Genomic DNA, 19,213 nt, shown 5'->3' with positions numbered 1-19,213 from the left:
TCATTTGCAGTGGCTAGAGGCCCTGGTGTTCCCATTGTCTATCTGCCTCTTCATCTCTCTCAAATACAGTATTTTTTTTTTAAAGGAATGGAAACCATTAAGACTAGGAAGCAACAGGCACAGGGAGACGGGCAAGCTGGAAGGTCAGTCAGTGGCTCTGTGTCTTCCAGGGTCTGACTTCAGGCACACTCCACCTTCCCATCACCTCCTGCCCTGCTGGATCCCTAAGGCTTCACGGCATCCTGCTGTCAGCATCCCCTGCTGGGGTCAGGGCTACAGGAACCTACCAGTGGTTCATCTTTGGCTGCGGGGGCCCGACTACTCCCCAGGTTAGCCCAGAGCTACAGGCCCCAAAGGGAGACACTCCCATCTGGGGATGAGCCAGGAACTCCCTTCCCTGCTTGAGTCAGTTGGGAGGGTGGGCTGTCCGCTGACATCTACATCACGATGGCCCTGCTTTCCAAAGTCAAGGCAGTTCAGTAGCCATTTTTATGCTCACTAAAGCCCATGCTTGTCCAGAGAGCCACTGTCGTGCTGTCGGCTTGGAAGGCAGAGGTACGAGACTGCCCATCCTTCTCTGTGAAACCGCAGAGCAGAGACCCCAAACCACAAGGCCCAAGACGCGGGAGCACCACCTCTGCACCCAGGGAGGAAGGCAGGCTCAGCCAGGGTAGAGCTCAGTCACAGCTGTGGCAGCGCTTCAGCTACTGCAGGCCAAGAGCACTGAGAAGCCCCTCCACTTCCCTGGAAAGCGCACGAAGCCTGTGCCTGGCTCCCGAGGCAGATGCTGGCACTCAACCCGTGTGGGCAAGTTTCTGGACAGGAGGGACTTAGGGTCAGGTGCATCCTTTTCCCCTTCACCCCACCCCGCCTCTAGAGTGCAAACCCAAGGGCCTTGCCAACAAGGGGCTCTGCAGTGATGCCAGCATTGGGGGAATGTCAACGTGGATGAGGTTACCATGCAGATAGGCCACGAGGGAGTGTCACCTTTGCAAGACTGTACCCATGGCGGGGGAGGGCGCCGGACCTCTGTGTGAGCCAGCCCTGTGGCAGGACCAGCTCCTCCTCCCCCACACGGTGCACCTGCTGCCAGCACCCAGTGCACACACTTGTCTTCTGAAGTGCTCACTCAGGTGGACACGCGCGGTCACCTCGGCAGCACCCAGGCCGCCCGCGGAGGTCCTGGCAGCATGCTGCGGCCCACGGGCCCACCAGAATGCCTCCGGGGCAGACCTTCCTGCCGTAGACTTGTCCCCATGCTCAACCCCAAGTTCACTCAAGCCCAGCACAGGTTCCTGAGGAGCATACAGAGCCTCCGCCAGCCACTGGGAACACCCTGGTATCTTTTTTTTTTTTTTTGGCCAAAGTTCTCCTCAGGCACACTTTTCCTTACAAAAGAGGAAAGAAGCGGCTCCTGTCACCTGAGATGCGTGCACACAAGCAGCGTGGCTTCGGTAGGATCAGTTTAATTTACAGACACCCGGGGAACAGGAGACAGTGCCCTACATAGGTGGGGTTTGTTTTTTTTGTTGCTTTTTGGGGCTTTCTGAGACAGGGTCTCACTCTGTAGCCTGGACCAAACTCGATCGACCCTCCTGCCTCTGCCCATGAGGGCTAAGACCACAGGCACAGCCACTGCACCAAAACAAGTGGCATTCAGAGTGTGAATTTCTGACCTCAGTCATGGTACACAGGTAGTGGCCCCAAAGCAGGAGTGACCCTGGAGGGCTGGCACTGAAGGGACCCCTCTTCATCCTGCCCCTGCCCTTCCCATACGGGAAGGAGCCACGGCGTTCAGAGGCCGCAGGAGCACGCCCGGCGGTGACAGCGCGCACGGCAGGCTGGCCCTGGCTGGCCGCCTCACTTCTCACTCTCCAGGGGCCGTTTCCTCTTTCTCTTCGGCTGCTGGCCACTGGCTGCCTTCGCTCTGGCACTGGACATCTGACGAGGCTTCCTCCTCCTTCTAGGAGCCCCTCTCTGGTTTGTCTTCTCAGCCTTTCTCCTACTCCTCTTCCTCTCAGTCTTAGGGCTTGGGTCCAGACTTGAAGTGTCTGCCTCACTGTCCCCTGCCAAAACAGCAAAGCCTGGGAATAAGCTGTGACGACAGCATGGACATGTCCAAGCAGCTCACTCCGTGACGGCGGGCACCGGCATGACAAGACAAGCAAGAATTCCCCGCCCAGCTCGGTCAGGAAGAGACCAGCAGGGAGACAGGACAGGGTAGATGGCCCAGAAATGGAAAGCAGGGTGTTTAGGAAGGTGTGGGAAGGGAGTGGAGTCTACCCTAGCCAGGGGGATAGGCCCAAGCTCCAAGCCAGCAAGTGTTAACTCAACCTGCTGCACCACAGCACTGCAAAGCCAGTGCCCGGCCTGGGTCTAGAGCCAGGCTGAGGTTAGGCTGGTGAGAAGTCACTGTCTAAGCGGGACACTCGATAGAAAGGCTTCAACACAGAGGTGCTGAGACAGAGATGGGGTGAAGCCAATGACCCTTCGTAGGGCAGATCCCAGGACTGGCGTAGTAGGCAATGATGAGAAGTCCTGTCACCATGGGCAGGGCCACCACCTCCCTGCCCAGCACCAAGCCTGGCAGAGCTGCTTGGCTGAGGGAGAAAGGCCTCTGAAAGGAAGTAACAGTGGCAAGGCTCAGGATGGCTGGACACAGAGGAGCAGATCAAACGCAGGATGAGGGCCAGGGAGAGGTAACGTGGCCAGAGCCTCATCACCACGGCCTGGCAGAGAAGTCCCCACAGACAGCAGGACTTTCAACTAGGAAAAAAGACTGTGAGCAGTCACCAAGACATGTGCTCAGTGGGCATTGTGGCCTGGAGAGATGCCTCCAGTAAAGATGTCAAATGACCACGGGCAAGGGGACAACGGGCAGGGAGGAGGACAGAGCCGGTGGGGCAGCACCTCGGACCCTACCTTTCTCAGTCTGTGGCTGCAATCTCAGCAAGCGTTTCCTGTTCTTCTTCCGCTCCCGCCTCCCTGCCAGCAGGCGCTTGTAGGCTTTTTCTGGGACATCGTCCTCAGGAAAAGTGCCTGAGAAGCAGGTGACGAGTCAGGAAGCTGAGGTGGGGTTTGGTGTGCCAGCACGCATCACGTCCATACCTCAAGACAGGCCTGCTCTCACACCACATGCAACGTGTGTCAGTGACCACGCCACTGGGATCCTCAGGCACATGCCCTGTCCCAGCTCAGAACCAGTCTTCACATGATGACTCCAAGGTCTGACTCTTATCCAGAGGGGACTGGTGGGCAGTGTAGCGGTTTATACTTCAGCTGGGGTTACTACAAACCAACGTGCACAATACACACACCCCACTATGAATTTTACCTAAAAATACCAGGTGTTAATTCACGGTCTACGTGAAATATTAGGGTACGGCCTTGTGTATGGATGAAGAATATCCATGCAGGCAAACATGACAGACCTAGGACGTTCCTGTTGGAACCAAAATGGTGGATAAGCTAGAATTGGTCTGAACATTTGAAAACTTCCCAAAACCTAAGGGGCTGGCTGTCTTTCAGGTCATCCATGCCACCCTGCCGAGTGGAGCCAACACTGAGAGACGGGGGCAGCACCTTCCTAGGAGCTGGCATGGGTGCTGAAGTCCGAGACCCACTCAGCAAGCCAGGAAGAACAAGCACCATGGAGCACGGGCCTAACCCAACCCACTTAAACACAGGCCCTGAAGAGACCATGCTTGAAGGACTGATTGCTGGAAACCGCTCCTCCCATGAGGAGCAGTGTCTCCTCAGTCAGGTGGCCACTCGGTGCCCTCTGAAGCCTCACCTCCAGCCAGTTCCTGTAACCTGAAATTGAACACAGACATGTTACCACTCAGATGTAGTCCTGGCCAAAGCAGGAAGCTACGTCAGTCCCATGTGGGTGCTGCAGAGGACAGGGACTCCTGAAATCATACTCTGAAGACCTCCCCCTGGCCCAGGCCACTTCACAGACAAGTTACAGCAAAGGCAGAGGGGTGGACTGTGGGTGAGCAGACAGCACAAGGTTCCACAAGGTGAGGCCAGGCGGGTACTTGAAGGACTCACTTTCGGATCACTTTGTAGAGGCGCTTCCTGTTCTGAGAAGGGGTGCTCTGTCGACTGGCAAGCTTGAACAGTCTGTTAGCAACTGCCTCATAGTCAAACTGTTTCAAAAAGACACCAGAGAGTCGGGAGTCAGCCACCCTCCACATGCTCCAAGAACACAGACCTGACCACACTGAGAAGGCACTTGGCCCAACACCAGGATTCTCTGCTCAGCTACAGAACACAGCCAGTGCTGTTCAGCACCTCTGGCAAATGCAGCCACCCACCGCCTGGCAGGTTCCAGAGCAGCGTGGCCCAAGTGAAACTAAGGTAGAGCCACGCCACCATGAGAACACGCAATCGCAGAAGCCCAGCGAGAACCGTAATGGGCAGTGTCCCCCGAGACTTCGTATTCTCGACCAGCCACAAGCAGACAGGCAGGAAAACAAGTGAAATGCAAAGATGCCCCAAATTTTACTAATGAGACAGGCAGCCAATGTTAAAAGCCTCACTAATGTTATTTTTCTAGTTAGCTGATGCAGAGCTCTGACCCATCATCGCTCTGCTTAAGCCCAGCGCCTGGCCCAGCGCCACGCTGCAACCCTGCAGACAAGCAGGCCCATACTTGTCTTTGCCCACAGCCAGTCTGCACATCTCTGCTGCCCTCCTCCCACCTGGCAATGGTGTCAGAGGGCAAGGCCAAGTTCACAGCACGCAGAGCTGGATGCTTACCTGGAGCACAGGACCACTACCATCTCCATCGTCCTGCACCTCCTTGTCCACCTCAAGGTCACCCCTATGGATGGAGCCTAAAAAGGAATGCAGGAACACAAAGCTGTGTGCCTGGTGTGGGCTCGGCCTCACACACGCAGTCTCCTGAGAGCAGAGATGGGTGGGGGTGGTATCCCGGCGGCAAGTGTTGGACAGGCAGCTCAAGAAAAAGAGTTGGGCTCAGGTGCTCGAGGTGGGTTGGGCCAGGGGCCACGGTACACTCATTCATGTTCAAAGCTGATGTCCTCGGGACTTTGGTGACACTGCCACCTTCTTCTTCCTTTCCTTTTGTTTTGTTTTGTTTTGGTTTTCAAGGTAGGGTCTCACTCTAGCTCAGGCTGACCTGGAATTCACGATGTAGTCTCAGGCTGGCCTCAAACTCATGGCAATCCTCCTGCCTCTTCCTATTGAGTACTGGGATTCAAGTTGTGTGCCACCACACCTGGCTTTTTTTGTTGTTGTTCATTTTTATTTATTTATTTGAGAGCAACAGACAGAGAGAGAAAGGGGGGGGGGGGAGAGGGAAGGAGAGTGCGCCAGGGCCTCCAGCCACTGCAAATGAACTCCTGATGCATGCGCCCCTTTGGGCATCTGGCTTACATGGGCCTTGGGGAATCAAGCCTTGAACCAGGGTCCTTAGGCTTCACAGGCAAGCACTTAACCACTAAGCCATCTCTCCAGCCCTTTTTTTTTTCTTTTTAATATTTGTGTTGGGCTGGAGAGATGGCTTAGTGGTTAAGGTGCTTGCCTGCAAAGCCAAAGGATATGGTTTGATTCTCCAGGGCTCATATAAGCCAGATGCACAAGAGGATGCATGCATCTGGAATTCATTTGTAGTAGCTGGAGGCCCTGGTGCGCCTGTTCTCTCTCTTTCACGTTCTACCTCTTTCTCTTTCAAATAAATAAATAGAAAATACATTAAAACATGTATTTACCAGGCGTGGTGGTGCATGCCTTTAATCCCAGCATTTGGGAGGCAGAAGTAGGAGGATCACTGTGAGTTTGGGGCCACCCTAAGACTACATAGTTAATTCCAGGTCAGCCTGGGCCAGAGTGAAACCCTACCTCAGAAAACAAATACAACCAAAAAAACCTATTTGTAGCCAGGAGTGGTGGCTCACGCCTTTAATCCCAGCACTTGGGACTCAAAGGTAGGAGGACCACTGTGAGTTGGAGGCTACCCTGAGACTACATAGTACACTACAGGTCAGTCTGGGCTAGAGTGAGACCTCGAAAAAACAAAAACAAAAAACCTGTATTTATTTACTTGAGAGAAAGACACAGAATGGATGTGGGCACAACAGAGCCACCTGCCACCGCAAATGAACTTCAGATGTACGCGTCACTTTGTGCATCTGGCTTTACATGGATACTGAGGAATTGAACCTGGGCCATCAGGCTTTGCAAGCAAGCACTTTTAACCACTGAGCCATCTCTCCAGCCCTCACAGTGGCATCTTTTAGTTGGGGGCAGGGGACAGAGTTGAGGCAGGGTCTTGCTATGTAGCTATGCTGGCCTGTTGCTGTGCCCAGGCTGGCCTAAGACTTGCAGCAGCCCTCCCGCTTCAGCCTCCTGCGTGCTGAGCCAGCAGGCGCGCCCCCCACATCCAGCTTGGCATTCACTGCCTTTAGAAGAAAGGCTGCTGGGCAGATGGAGGCAAGGGGACAGTATGTAACAAAAATGATCAATGTGGAAGGGGGTTGACCATGGCAATGCTGGCTGGTGAGCCATAAACAGGCAGTGAGGGACCTGCCAGGAGGCTCCTGGAATGACGTGAGCTCCTGAGAGGGCAAGAAAGGAACAGGAAAGACACACAAGATAACCAGATGGTGTAGGGGAGCCAGAGGTTATTTACTGACTCACACAAAGGGCAAGGGGCTCACCAGCACTGGCACTTAAGGCAGAAAGAGAGTCCTGAACTAAAACCTGCCTTTCTAGAAACAGTGAGCCAACAGTGTGGAGACCCCAGAGTCAGCATCAAGTCTGGGGACAGACCAGGCTGGACACCATGCTGTAAGAGCTCTGCAGGCTGAACCCAAAGCCCTTCAGGGACCATACACGCAGGACTCACTCCTACCCAAAGTGCACTCAGCACCACAACCTGACTGCAACCACACAGGACAGGAATGAGCAGCACGCTGGAGAAACAACCTGTGGGGACAGAGAAGCTCAGAGCAGAAGCAGAGAGAAGGGCCGGGCGAGTGCTACAGGGCCTGCCTAGCACAAAAGACCCTGAGCTCCATCTCAACGTCACTGCCCACCCCCAACCACTGAACAAACAAACAGGGAAGAGACTTCATTTTAAAAGGCAGGTCAGGCCAGGCGTGGTGGCACATGCTTCTCATCTCAGCACTCAGGAGGCAGAGGTAAGAGGATCACTGTGAGTTCAAGACCAGACTGGAACGACAGAGTGAGTTTCAGGTCAGCTTGGGTTAGGGTAAGACCCTAGGTCAAAGGAGGAGGAGAAAAGGGAGGAAGAGGAGGAAAAAAGAGGCGGCAGGTGTCAGGGTGGCCTGAGAGTGGTAGGGGCGTGGTGAGCTGTGCCCCGGAGAGCAGGTGCCAGTCAGTACACAGGGATCTCCGAGGCCTGAGACAGGAACATTCCAGAAAGAAGCTGAACGGGAGCTGGTGCAGGGGGCCTAGGGGGCTGAGCATGCTGAGGAGCCAAAACAGGTTTAGGAGAGAGAACACGTGTTCTTTCTATTCTCAAAGGTCCTACAGCTCCATGCTGTAAGAGAAAGAAACTCTGGAGATTGGAGCAGAGACAAGGGGCCAGCCAGGAAGCAGCTAGAATAATCCCTCTAAAAACCGGGCTCAGGCCAGGACAGACACCCAGGAGGGGGCTGGCATCCTCACCTGCGGGTGGCCTCTTGGATGGTGTGTCTTGTTCCTGCTCACCCTCTGACAGCTCATCACCTTCCATCACCTCATCCTCCCCAGTCTGCGCATCCAATTCATTCATCAGGTCTTCAATGGCCAATGGAGCTTGTTCCACAATTGTCTCAAATATGTTCCGAGCGATCTTATGCAAAACCAGGGAACTGAGGGGTGGAACAGAGGCCAGAGAGCCCATTGGACTGGGCTCTTGGACTCTGAGCCTCTCCTAGTATAGATGGCCAGTGGGCACTGGAGCCTGAGAGGGCATGTAGCTCTACCAAGAAGAGAAATGTCAGGCTCCTTTCAAACACAAAGGTCCTGAGCACCCACCACTTACTCCTTAGTGTGGGCTGCGATCTGGCAGAAGGGGTCGATAAACCGCAAATTCTGGTCTGCAGTGAGCTGTGGAAAGCCAGGGGGAAGGGTCAGTCCTGGACTGTGCACCAAGTCCAGCCCCCCCACCACCAATGAGTCTGCCTCACCTCTGCAGCTCCCACTTTGCTCAGCTCCTCCAGGAAGATCTCCAAGAAGTGGCTCTTCACGCCATTGGGGGCCTGGCTGTCGGGGCTCAGTATCTCGGTGGTCAGCAGCTCCAGCAGCTGCTCGATCTGTCTGAGGAGAGGAGAAAACTCAGCAGCGGCCGTGTGGCCAGAGGCCAGTGAGTCCGACTCCCACCACGTGCACTCTAGCAGGACCCACATGGAGAAGCAGGTGCCACCAGCCACCACCACCACCTTTCACAGCCACAGGTGAAGGCCAGCGAGGCTGGGTCCAAGCAGCAGCAGCACCAAGCCTAGGGGGCACAAGGTTGTGTGGGACTGTATTCACACCTCCCCTGTTCTCAATATACAGGTGGGAAAAGGCCTAGCAACACCTGCCACGTGCCACCTTGCCAGGTGGTCTGCTCTGCTTTCAAAGACATGTCAGGCCATATCAGAGGCTGTGCCAAGAAAGGCACACCAAGGCCTGAGGGCCACATGCCATCCTGTCACATGGGGTGCTTGCTCGGCTGGGACATGTCCCATTGAACTGCAACTCAGTGGAGTGCTCAGTGCACGTAGGAGCCTGGCTTAATGCCCAGCACCAAAAATGGAAGTTTTAACATTTCCTAAAAGTGTTTGAGGATTTTATAATCATTTATTAGTCATAACTTTTTTAAATTATATACAATTTTGATGCCAAGCCTCTTGATTTCCCATCAGGAATAGATGGTAAGACCCTATTGCTGAAGACTGCACATACTTGGGCTGCAAGGTCACTGAGAAACCCTGCTGGAACTGAGCTGAAAACCCCTTCCATGTAGACCAGCTGACAGAAAGCTGGAAGAAGCCATTCTGCATGCAGTTCAATGGGAGAGAAAGAAATCACCACAGAACATACTCCACAGTGGACACTGCAAGCCTTATATTTAGCCAGCCAGGCCAAACGAGCTGACATATGCCAACAGTGGCATGTCTGTTATGAGGGAAACTAACAGCCCTCTAATTGGACTGGAGGCCTGCTCCATGGGAGGGAATATATCCCCGATACTGAAAACCTACAACAGGGGTAGTCATGAGCGCTAGGAGTATAACATCTGCTGCTGTCTGGCTAAATGTATATACTATGCTCATCAAACTGCCCAATAAGCACTTCTCTTAATGTTCACACCAGTATATTAATGCTACTCTCACTTTTAGTTGAGAACCTTCTCTTTTCAGATGGTAGTGACCTTGGGATGACTCAGAAGGCATCATGGTGCTGAGAAGTGACAGAGGAGTACACAGCACTGCAATATCTCTACCACACCTTCCAAGGCTCAGGGTACATTGCGGAAGAGGTGGCAGAAAGAATGTAAGAGCCAAAGAAAGGGCAGGACTCCTTACAAGGTGCTCCTCCAGACACAAAATGGCCTGGATATCCAGGACCTCACAGTGCCTGACATGACCTATACAAGACCATCATAATAGGAGGAAAAGACAAGAACAATGACATCAAAATAAAAGAGACTGAGAGGGGAAAGAGGTGTGATGGAGAATGAAGTTTCAAAGGTGGGGGGAGGGAGGGAATTACCATAGGATATTGTTTACAATTATGGAAGTTGTCAATGAAAAATATATTAAAAAGTTATATAGAATTTTAAAAAACAATTATTTTTTGCACTGTGTATTTTTGTGTATGGGCACACCACACTCTTGCCACTGCAAACAATGTCAGATGCATGTGTCACTTTTTGCACCTAGTTCTAGGGAACTAAAACCCAGACTGGCAGGCTTTCCAAACAAGAACCTTTAATCACTAGGCCATCACCCCAGCCCCAGAATTTTTAAAAATAATTTAACAAATGTTAGGCATGGGGCTGAAGAGATGGTTTAGTGGTTAACGCACTTGTCTGTGAAGCCTAAGGACCCATGTTTGACTCCCGAGAACAAGCCACACACACAGGGTCACACATGTGCACAAGGTGGCACATGTGCCTTGAATTTGATTGTAGTGGTTAGAGGCCCTGGTGCACCAATTCTCTTTCTCTCTCTCTAAAGTAAAATAAAATAAAAGCCAGGTATGGTAGTGCATGCCTTTAATCCCAGCACTCGGGAGGAACAGGTAGGAGAATCACCATGAGTTTGAGGCCACCCTGAGACGACATAGTGAATTTCAGGTCATCCTGGGCTAGAGTGACACCCTACCTCAAAAAACCAAAATAATAATTTTAAATAAAAATAAAATAACCACAAAAAATGCAAGCCAGGCATGATGGCACACACCTTTGATCCCAGCACTTGGGAGGCAGAAGTAAGAGGATCACTGTGAGTTCGAGGCCAGCCTGAGATTGCATAGTGAATTCCTAGAGCAAGACCCTACCACAAAAACAAAACAAAACAAAGACTGAAAGCCCTGATGATGTGAACACCCTTAGCAGCAAAAACCTAGCAATAGGGACTCAATTCTAAAGCCACCGTGTATGCTAGATGCAAAGTGGCACAAGCATCATGCATTGGTCTGCAGTGGCAAGAAGTACTGGACTGCCCACAAACAGTAAATACATAATTTTTTTAAATAGCTTCACATGCAACACCACTGAGGGTACCTCACAACATAAGCTCCCACCACTACCTGGGAGTGTGTGGCCCCGGCCCTAACCCCTACCTTGCTCCTGTATGGACCCACCTTTCTTCCCATCCTTGTGTTCTCACAGCCTTCAAGGACTCTCTCAGGACCATCCGCATGAGCTTGAGCAAGAAAGGAAGACTCACATTAGTGGAAGGACAGAAAGCCCAAGCCTCTCCTGCCTGTGTCTGGGGCCTCCTCAAGGTAAAGCCACACTCAGCCCCAACATCTGCATGGCCACCAGTGGACCGCTGATGGGATGGGCCCTAGTGGTCACAAAAGCACCCCTCAGGACCATGTGCCTGGAAGTTATCAGCTTTACAAGAGCAGGGGAAGCTCGGCTCACAGGGTAAGCGGGCTCTATGAACTAGAGCGGACGGGAATGGACAGGACACACAGTCACCACAAAGCCAGGTCAGAAGCAGGCTTATGTTCCCCAAGCTCTCCTAGGCCATCATTCTCCATCAGTGAGGCACAGCTATTTTCTCTCTGCTCTGCAACACAGTGTCAATCAAGGTTCAGGGTTCCCATTTCCTGTCACATGGCTCTGCAGGCTTCTCGCCTTTGGAATCTTAGTACATGTCTACTGGGAGCCCAAGTCATGGCAAAGACAGAGAACCAAGGACACAAGGACCCCAGGACCCACCATGTACAGAGCCAGGCAGCACTCCTGGAAATGCAGGCCTGTGGAATGTGCCCTCGCCCAGCGTGCTGGGTGACCCCACAGTGGGGTGAGCTGCAAGAACTGGTCACAGCAGGGTTGTGGGAAGGCACCAGTGTTCACGCAGGACTTGGCAATGGCAGCCTAGTCAGTCACCCCTCAAGAGTAGTGACTTCACACAGGACCCCTTGGTCCCACAGGTCCACATCCTGCTAATGGTGGTACTGGGCCCAAGCCTGGTCCAGGCACCCAGCACCCAAGGCCCAGCTCCCCTCCTCCTCAAGCTCCAGCTTCCTCACTGAGTTACACGTGGGCATGGCCACACTGTCCTAGCCCAAGACACACTGGCCACTGCACTCTGCCCTGCGCCTGGGAACTGCCCCAGGGCCACGCTGAACAAGACCATGGTTCCACAAGGGGAGGGGGTCAGAGCAGCACTTAGTTGCCTTGCATTCCTGAGACATGAGTGGCCCAGACAGCAGTACAACACAGCGAAGGAGAAGGGAGTCACACTGGAAGCAAGGGCGGAGTCCCCCCACAGGAGCCTTCAGAGTGGGCAGCACTTCTTGCAGAGGCTGCTCAGGGACTCACTTCCCTACCGTCCCTGCCACCAAGGACCCGCTGGCATGCAGGAGGGCCGCAGCAAGGCTCCTGCTAGGAACTCAGTCTGTGTACAATGTTTTCAAGACTGAATTCTTTAACCCCTTGATGATCCTCCAAGATGGGAACACTGCTTGCTAGGCAAAACACTCTATGTAAGCCTTCGCTGACTCCTTGGCCTGGTGGGGTCATGGGTCAGTCAGCTCAGGTACCTCACTCTGTAGCCTGGGCAGGGAAGGCTCAAGCGACAGCACAATGCTTCCACACTCACCAAGTAAAACTTGTCCAGGCGCAGTCTGTCGATGCCTGCCCACTCACGGATCATGGTCTGCCAGAACGCCCGCAGAAACAGGTGCTCTAGAGGGAGAGAGGGGAAGTATGCACCCATGGGAACCCCAGAGCCATGAGGGGGAGCCCTCAAGAAATCCCACATGGGCTACCCTGACAGGACAGGGCTCTCAGGCAGGGAACACAGGTCACAGCACACCCCAAGCTTTCACCACAATTTCCCAACTAAAGCAGAAAAAGGAAGGAAGATGGCTGCAAGAGGCCGGATTACTGGGATCATGTATTCTCCTGCCTCCCTGCCTCCACCATGGCTTGGCCTGAGGCCCTCCTGACACCCAGCCCACACCCTCCAGAAGGAGTCACGGAAGCAGGGCAACCGTACCCTGCTGCTTGCTGATCACCCAGCTAGATCCACTAACCCTACCAAGTGGGGTCTACAAACTAGAGCTGACCAGATATTAAGTATGTGGAACACAGGATGCCAAGGGATAAATGGTGCTCCCCAGAAATCTTATGGAGCAGCCCTAGCCCCTCAGTACACTGAAAGGTAACTATAGTAAACACAGAATCTTTGCACACATAATTAACGCAAGGTCAGGAGGGTGACCCTTATCTACTGTGACTGAAGAGGAAGAAGACGCCAGCCAAGGAGACAGGCCTGTGACACCCTGGTACTGGGATATGGAAGAGCACCTCTTCTAAACCAGGGAAGGACTGTTGCTCAGATGGTTCAGTCAGGGTGGGCTGCAGCCTGATCAGTCTCACTGAGTGATCTGTGCTCAGCAAGGAGCTCTTACGAGAGTGCAGATGAGGGAGCCCAGACCTAGTCTAGCAAAGCAATCCCTGGGCTGGAGAGATGGCTTAGCGGTTAAGGCGCTTGCCTGCAAAGGACCCAGGACCCACATAAGCCAAATGTACAAAGTGGCCCATGCGCCTAAAGTTCATTTGAAGCAGCGGAAGGTCCTGGTACGCCCATATTCATTCTCTCCCTACCCCCTTCTCTCTCTCTCTGCCTAGCTCAAGTAAATAAATAAATTTAAAATTAAATAAATAAAAAACATTAAAGAAATATCCAGCCAGGCATGGTGGCACATGCCTTTAATCCCAGCAATCAAGAGGCAGAGGTAGGAGGATCACCTTGAGTTCGAGGCCACCCTGAGACTGCAATGAATTCCAGGTCAGCCTGGGCTAGAGTGTAACCCTACCACAAAAAAAACCAAAGAAATAAAAATAAAAATAAAAAATAAAAGATATCCATCCCTGATGGCCCACACCCATGATCTTAGCACTTGGAGAGACCAAGGCAAGAGGATTGCAAGTTCAAAGCCAGCCTGGGCTAAACAGTAAAAACCACTCTCAAAGAAAACAAAAACAAAATAAAAGTTAGGTGGGTTCTGCGAAACTGAGAAATGTACACACTCACCCTCCATTTGTCAGTTTCAGTCTAAAAGAACTGACACCCAGCAGGAGGACAACACAAGCTCCCAGATGCTCCATGAGGGCTGGCCCTCTGCCCTTGCTGCTCTGAGCCCAGTATCTGGAAGCCTGGACCACTGAGTTGTAAAAGCCCCCAGGCTGGCTGAGCGGGCCCAGGTCTGTTTAGGTTTTCTGAGGTAGGGTCTCGCTCTAGTCCAGGCTGACCTGGAATTCACTATGTCATCTCAGGCTGGCCTCGAACTCACGACAATCCTCCTACCTCTGCCTTCCTAGGGCTGGAATTAAAGATGTGCACCACCAAGCCCAGTCAGGGTTTTTTGTTTTGTTTTGTTTTGTTTTTTAATTTTTAAAATCTGTTTGTTCGCTTATCTATTTATTTGAGAGCAAGAGAATGAGCGTGCCAAGGCCTCCAGCCATTGCAAATAAACACCAGACCATGTGCCACCTTCTGCATCTAGCATGGGTAGTGGGAAATCAGACCTGGATCCTTAATCTTTTCAGGTAAGCACCTTAACAGCTAAGCCATCTCTCCAGCCCAGACACCTGATTTTTTTTTTTTTTAATTAGAGAAAGGGGGGGAGAGAAATAGGTACAGCAGGGCCTCCAGCCACTGCAAATAAACTCCAGACACATACACCACCATGTGCATCTGGCTTATGTGGGACCTGGAGAATCGAACCGGGGTCCTTAGGTTCACAGACAAGCGCCTTAACTGCTGAGCCATCTCTCCAGCCCAGACACCAGGTTTTTAAAGGCTGTCTAAGCAGACAGGGTGAGGATGAGAAACAGGACAGCAAGAATAAATACACTGAGGGGAAGACTACAGCTCTCAGGGTGATTGAGTCAAATACCATCACACTACAACAGCAGCTTTTCTCTTTAAAATGTACGGCCGAGCAGCCTGCTACTCCCAAGCCTGTCTGTCTGGGAGAGTGAGTTAGGAAAAGCCAAGCATCAGCCCTGTTTCACACAAGTACTCAAGAAAACCAGTGCCCTGGGGGCTGGAGAGATGGCTTAGCAGTTAAGGAGCTTGCCTGCAAAGCCTAAGGACCCAGGTTTGATTCCCCACGTTAAGTGTGCCCATTATCATTCTCTCTCTCTTCTTCTATCTCTCTGCTTGCAAAATAAACAAGTAAATAAATAAAAATAAAAACAGTGGCTCCCTCTGGCACTAGATCTTAGAACATGTGTCTTCAGTGGCTGTGAACCTGAGTGACTCTGACCTGCAAAGACAAACTTTCCTGAGGCGGTGTACTCACGTGCTTCTGTGGTCTGAAAAGCTTGGGTGAGCTGGGAAATGGTCCTTCCTAGTTCTTCCTGAAGGAGAAACAGGAAATGCATCTTCAGACCCAGAAACACTGTGCTCTCAAAGCAAGTCACTCAACTGCCCAACCTGGCTGCCATTGGATGAGCTTCAGCCCAGGGTACTCCTAGTGTTACAAGGTCCTCGTAATGCAAAAGGCCTCTTCTGCAGCAAGGGCCAAGACTCTCCATAAGCAGCAGTGTTGACCTGACCAATGCTGTGCCCTGAGGAAGGTGACAGCCACAGAGGAAACGGAGACCACGTGACCTGCCTGCCTCTCGGTATCAAGCATCAACCAGGATACTGGCTGACATTCCTGAGCCCACTGTGAACGGCTGTTTTGTAAGCACAAGAACATGGGCCAGAGCCAGGTGTGGTGGCTCACGCCTTTAATCCCAACACTCAGGAGGCAGGGGGAGGAGGATCACCATGAGTTTGAGGCCAGTCCAAGACTACATAGTAAATTCCAAGTCAGCATGGGCTTGGTGAGACCCTACCTGGGCTTGGTGAGACCCTACCTCAGAAATATGGAAAAAAGAAAAAAAAAAAGAACTTGGGCCAGCAGGGCTGGTTAGAAGGCTCAGCAGTTAGACACTTGCTTGCAAAGCCTGATAGCCTGGATTTGAGTGCCCAGTACTCACACAAAGCCAGATGCACAAAGTGGTGCATGCATCTGGAATTTAGAGTGGCAAAAGGCTCTGGCATGATCATTATCATTCCCCCCTCCCCCCCGCCCATCTTTGTCTATCTCAAATAAATGAATAAAAATATTTAAAAAGCCAGGCATGGTGGCACATGTCTTTAATCCCAGCACTCAGGAAGCAGAGGTAGAAGAATCTCTGAGAGTTTGAGGCCAGTCTGAGACTTCACAGTGAATTCCAGATCAGCCTGGGCTAGAGTGAGACCCTATCTCAAAAAAAAGCATGGGCCAGGAATCTAGACTCACCAGGTGATTCTGAAGTGCAAAGAAGGCACATAAAGAAAACCTAGACCAGGAGCAGCCCTCCTTCCAGGAGACCTGCACTCTGTCCCTTGAGTCTCATCATTTCAGCACTTGGTTTGCAACCAAACCCGGGATAAACATGACAGCATCTACTCCACCGTCTTACCTACTACTTCCTCACCGAGGGCCAAAGCCTTCTGACCCTGGGCCTGGGTGCCACCAGACGCACAGGACAAGCACAAAAGACATCTAACTCCATCCAGTGACTCTAGCCAAGTTAAAAGAGAGTTGGGAAATGGGTGTCCTAGTGCGCCCTAGCTCTAATCCCAACACTCAGAAGGCTAAGAGAAGGTAAGAGGATTGCCATGAAATGGTAGGCAGCCTGGGCTACAGAGTGAGTTCCTGGTCAGCCTGGGCTGGAGAGACTCTGCCTTGAAAAATAAAAATAAAGTCAGCCACAGTGGTGCATGCCTTTAATCTCAGCACTGGGGAGGCTGAGAGAGGAAGATCACCGACAGTTTGGGGCTAGCCTGAGACTACATAGTGAATTCCAGGTCAGCCTGGGCTAGAGTAAGACACTATCTTGAAAAACTAAAAGAAAAAAAAAGGGAGGAGTGGTGGCACCCCCTGCAGTCAGTGCTGGCAAGGTGGAGAAAGGAATACCCTAGGGGTTCCTTGGGCAACCAGTCTAACCTACTGGCAAGTTCCATACCAGTAATAAGACACCACCTCAAAAGGGTGACTGGAGCCGGGTGGCGCACGCCTTTAATCCCAGCACTCAGGAGGCAGAGGTAGGAGGATTGCCATAAGTTCAAGGCCACCCTGAGACTCCATAGTGAATTCTGGGTCAGCCTGGGCTAGAGTGAGACCATACCTTGAAAACAAACAAACAAACAAAAAGGTGGACAGTGCCTGAAACAAACAACACCCATGTACTCTGGCCTCCACATGCATCACACACATGAACACACACACACACACACACACAGGGCAGGTGAGCCAGGCACCCATTGCACTGCCCTTGGCTTCCGTGTGGTTTCTTCAGTGGCGTTCCCAGGCACTCACCTGCAGGAGCGGCTTGTCCTGCATCCACATGCAGTAGAACAGTCCCTTCCACACCTTCAGCAGCTCATCCTGAGTGAATCCACCTGCACCAGGAGAGTAACGCTGAAACTCCACAGATCCCCAGCCCCGCCTTCCAGGATCAGGAAGGAAGCCTGAGTGCCGGAAGCGGTCCACATCCCTATTACCATGCAGAACTAATCAGTTAGCCCCTTCCCAACGCATCCCAACTCAGAGCAGCCATGCCTGGGAATGGCCGTGCTTCTGTAGTAACCTCATACATGCAGTAAACGCCAGGTGTCAGCCCAAGGGTCAAAAGTGGGGCACTCATCCATTCCTGACTGGATGGCGGCACACAGTTCATGGACAGTCAGCTAGTGATAACTCACTAAGATCCTGTAAATTTTCTATTATGTCTCAACATTAAAACGACATTCCTGGCCAAGCATAGTGGCCCACAACTTTAATCCTAGCATTTGGGAGGCAGAGGTAGGAGGATCACGGAGAGTTTGAGGCCACCCTGAGACTACATAGTGAATTCAGGTCAGCCTGGGCTACAGTGAGACACTACCTCGAAAATAAAAGAAAATAAATAAAAGGTCATTCCGAGAGCTGGGGAGACGGCGCTTTAGTTAAAGGTGACTGCTTGCAAAGTCTGAGGTGTACGCATCTGGATTTCATTTGCAGTGGCAAGAAGGCCCAGCACACCCATTCTCTTTCTTTCTCTAGTTTTCTCTCCCCCACGCCACCACTTATAAATAATTTTAATGGAAAAATGTCATTCCACACTCAGAGAGGCAGAGGTAGGAGGATCACTGTGAGTTCAAGGCCAGCCTGGGACTACACAGTTAATTCCTGAGCTAGAGTGAGACCCTACCTCATGGAGGGTGAGGGGGGAGTAGTATTCCCAATACAGGCACTGAAATGCAGAAATACTGGGAGGCAGTACTTTTTTTAGTCCTAAATAGGCCTCTTGCACAGAAGAACTGAGCACAGGTCCCCCTCTCTTTTATTAAGTATAGATAGATAGATAGATAGATAGATAGATAGATAGATAGATAAATAGATATGTAATTTATTTATTTGAGAGAGAGACAGAGGATAGGCACGCCAGGGTGCACGCCAGGGCCTCCAACCAGTGCAAACGAACTCCAGATGCATGCCCCCTATGCATCTGGCTTACGTGGGTCCTGGGGAGTCGAGCCTTGAACCAGGCCCTTAGGCTTCATAGGCAAGCGCTTAACCACTAAGCCCTCTCTCCAGCCGGTACCCCCGGAATCTGCTTTTTTTGTTTGTCTTTTTTCTTTTTCCTCTTTTTTGCTTTTCGAGGTAGGGTTTCGCTGTATCCCAGGCTGACCTGGAAATCAGTCCCTACCTGGCCTCAAACTTACAGCGATCTTCCTACCTCTGCCTCCCAAGTGCTGGGATTAAAGGCGTGCGCCACCAAGCCCAGTTTGGCATCTGTATTTTTAAAGGATGTCCAAGTGATGTTGGGGCTGCTAGGGGTGGGGGGGACACCGTGAGACCCTGCAGCACGTTAACAGCAAGAAGGACATTCTGGGCCCTTAGGGACAGCCAGAGGCTCCGGGAAATTCAGAGACCCCAAGACCTACACAAACAGAATACTGCCAGCAGCAGCGAGCGGGGACGCGAGGGAGGGCAGACAAAGAGCAGTTTACGGTAGCGGAAGACAGGTCCGATAGAGAGGTGGGAGGGGTGCGGCCTGAGGTGGGGGGCGAGGCTTGCACCAGGCCAGAGCTGGGAAAGGAACTCGGGCGGCGGGGAGCGCGTCCCCGCTGGGAAAGGAACTCAGGCGGCGGAGAGCGCGTCCCCGCTGGGAAAGAAACTCGGGCGGAGGGGAGGGCGTCCCCGCTGGGAAAGAAACTCGGGCGGCGGGGAGGGCTTCCACGCGCAGGGACTTCGTGCCACTGCCCACCGACACGGGGCGCGGGCGGGGACGCACGCGGTTCCCGGGCGCCGGCCCCCCCTCCGCGCTCCCACGTACCCGCGGCCGGCTGCGTCCTCGCCACGATGTACTTCCGAAGCTTCCGCACCGCCCGGTCCCGGGTCACCTGCTCGTTGCCCGCCAGGCGCTGCGCCAGCTGGATCTCCGGCGGGAGCTGCACGCCGGGAACCATGGCGAGGCCCCGGC

General features: G+C 52.5%; 1 protein-coding gene across 1 annotated transcript; it reads right to left on the bottom strand.

Annotated features, from left to right (window-relative positions):
• Nucleotides 1-1,450: 1,450 nt before the first annotated feature.
• On the bottom strand, nt 1,451-19,213 carry Rrp1 (ribosomal RNA processing 1). The gene is made up of 13 exons (XM_004654617.2): nt 19,067-19,213; nt 17,065-17,147; nt 15,013-15,070; nt 12,300-12,385; nt 10,828-10,889; nt 8,163-8,292; nt 8,018-8,082; nt 7,660-7,844; nt 4,765-4,841; nt 4,054-4,151; nt 3,794-3,813; nt 2,923-3,039; nt 1,451-2,066 (listed from the first exon to the last, which is right to left on the bottom strand). Exons 1-13 carry the CDS (start codon nt 19,197-19,199, stop codon nt 1,861-1,863), a joined length of 1,320 nt encoding a protein of 439 aa, XP_004654674.2. The 5' UTR covers nt 19,200-19,213; the 3' UTR covers nt 1,451-1,860.

The sequence above is a fragment of the Jaculus jaculus genome, chromosome 5 (assembly GCF_020740685.1).
Source record: "Jaculus jaculus isolate mJacJac1 chromosome 5, mJacJac1.mat.Y.cur, whole genome shotgun sequence".
Lineage (NCBI taxonomy): Eukaryota > Metazoa > Chordata > Mammalia > Rodentia > Dipodidae > Jaculus > Jaculus jaculus.
The sequence above is the reverse complement of the archived record's forward strand: the minus strand, read 5'-3'. Positions and strand labels throughout refer to the sequence as shown.

What these genes read in the sequence shown, in the direction of transcription:
- Rrp1 (XM_004654617.2), bottom strand. Translation starts at nt 19,199, where the DNA reads ATGGTTCCCGGCGTGCAGCTCCCGCCGGAGATCCAGCTGGCGCAGCGC. An exon ending in GAGGACGCAGCCGGCCGCGG is followed by an intron (nt 17,148 to 19,066) that starts GTACGTGGGAGC and finishes CTCCTGGTGCAG; the next exon opens with GTGGATTCACTCAGGATGAG. An exon ending in GTTACAGGAACTGGCTGGAG is followed by an intron (nt 3,040 to 3,793) that starts GTGAGGCTTCAG and finishes CCTGCTTCTCAG; the next exon opens with GCACTTTTCCTGAGGACGAT.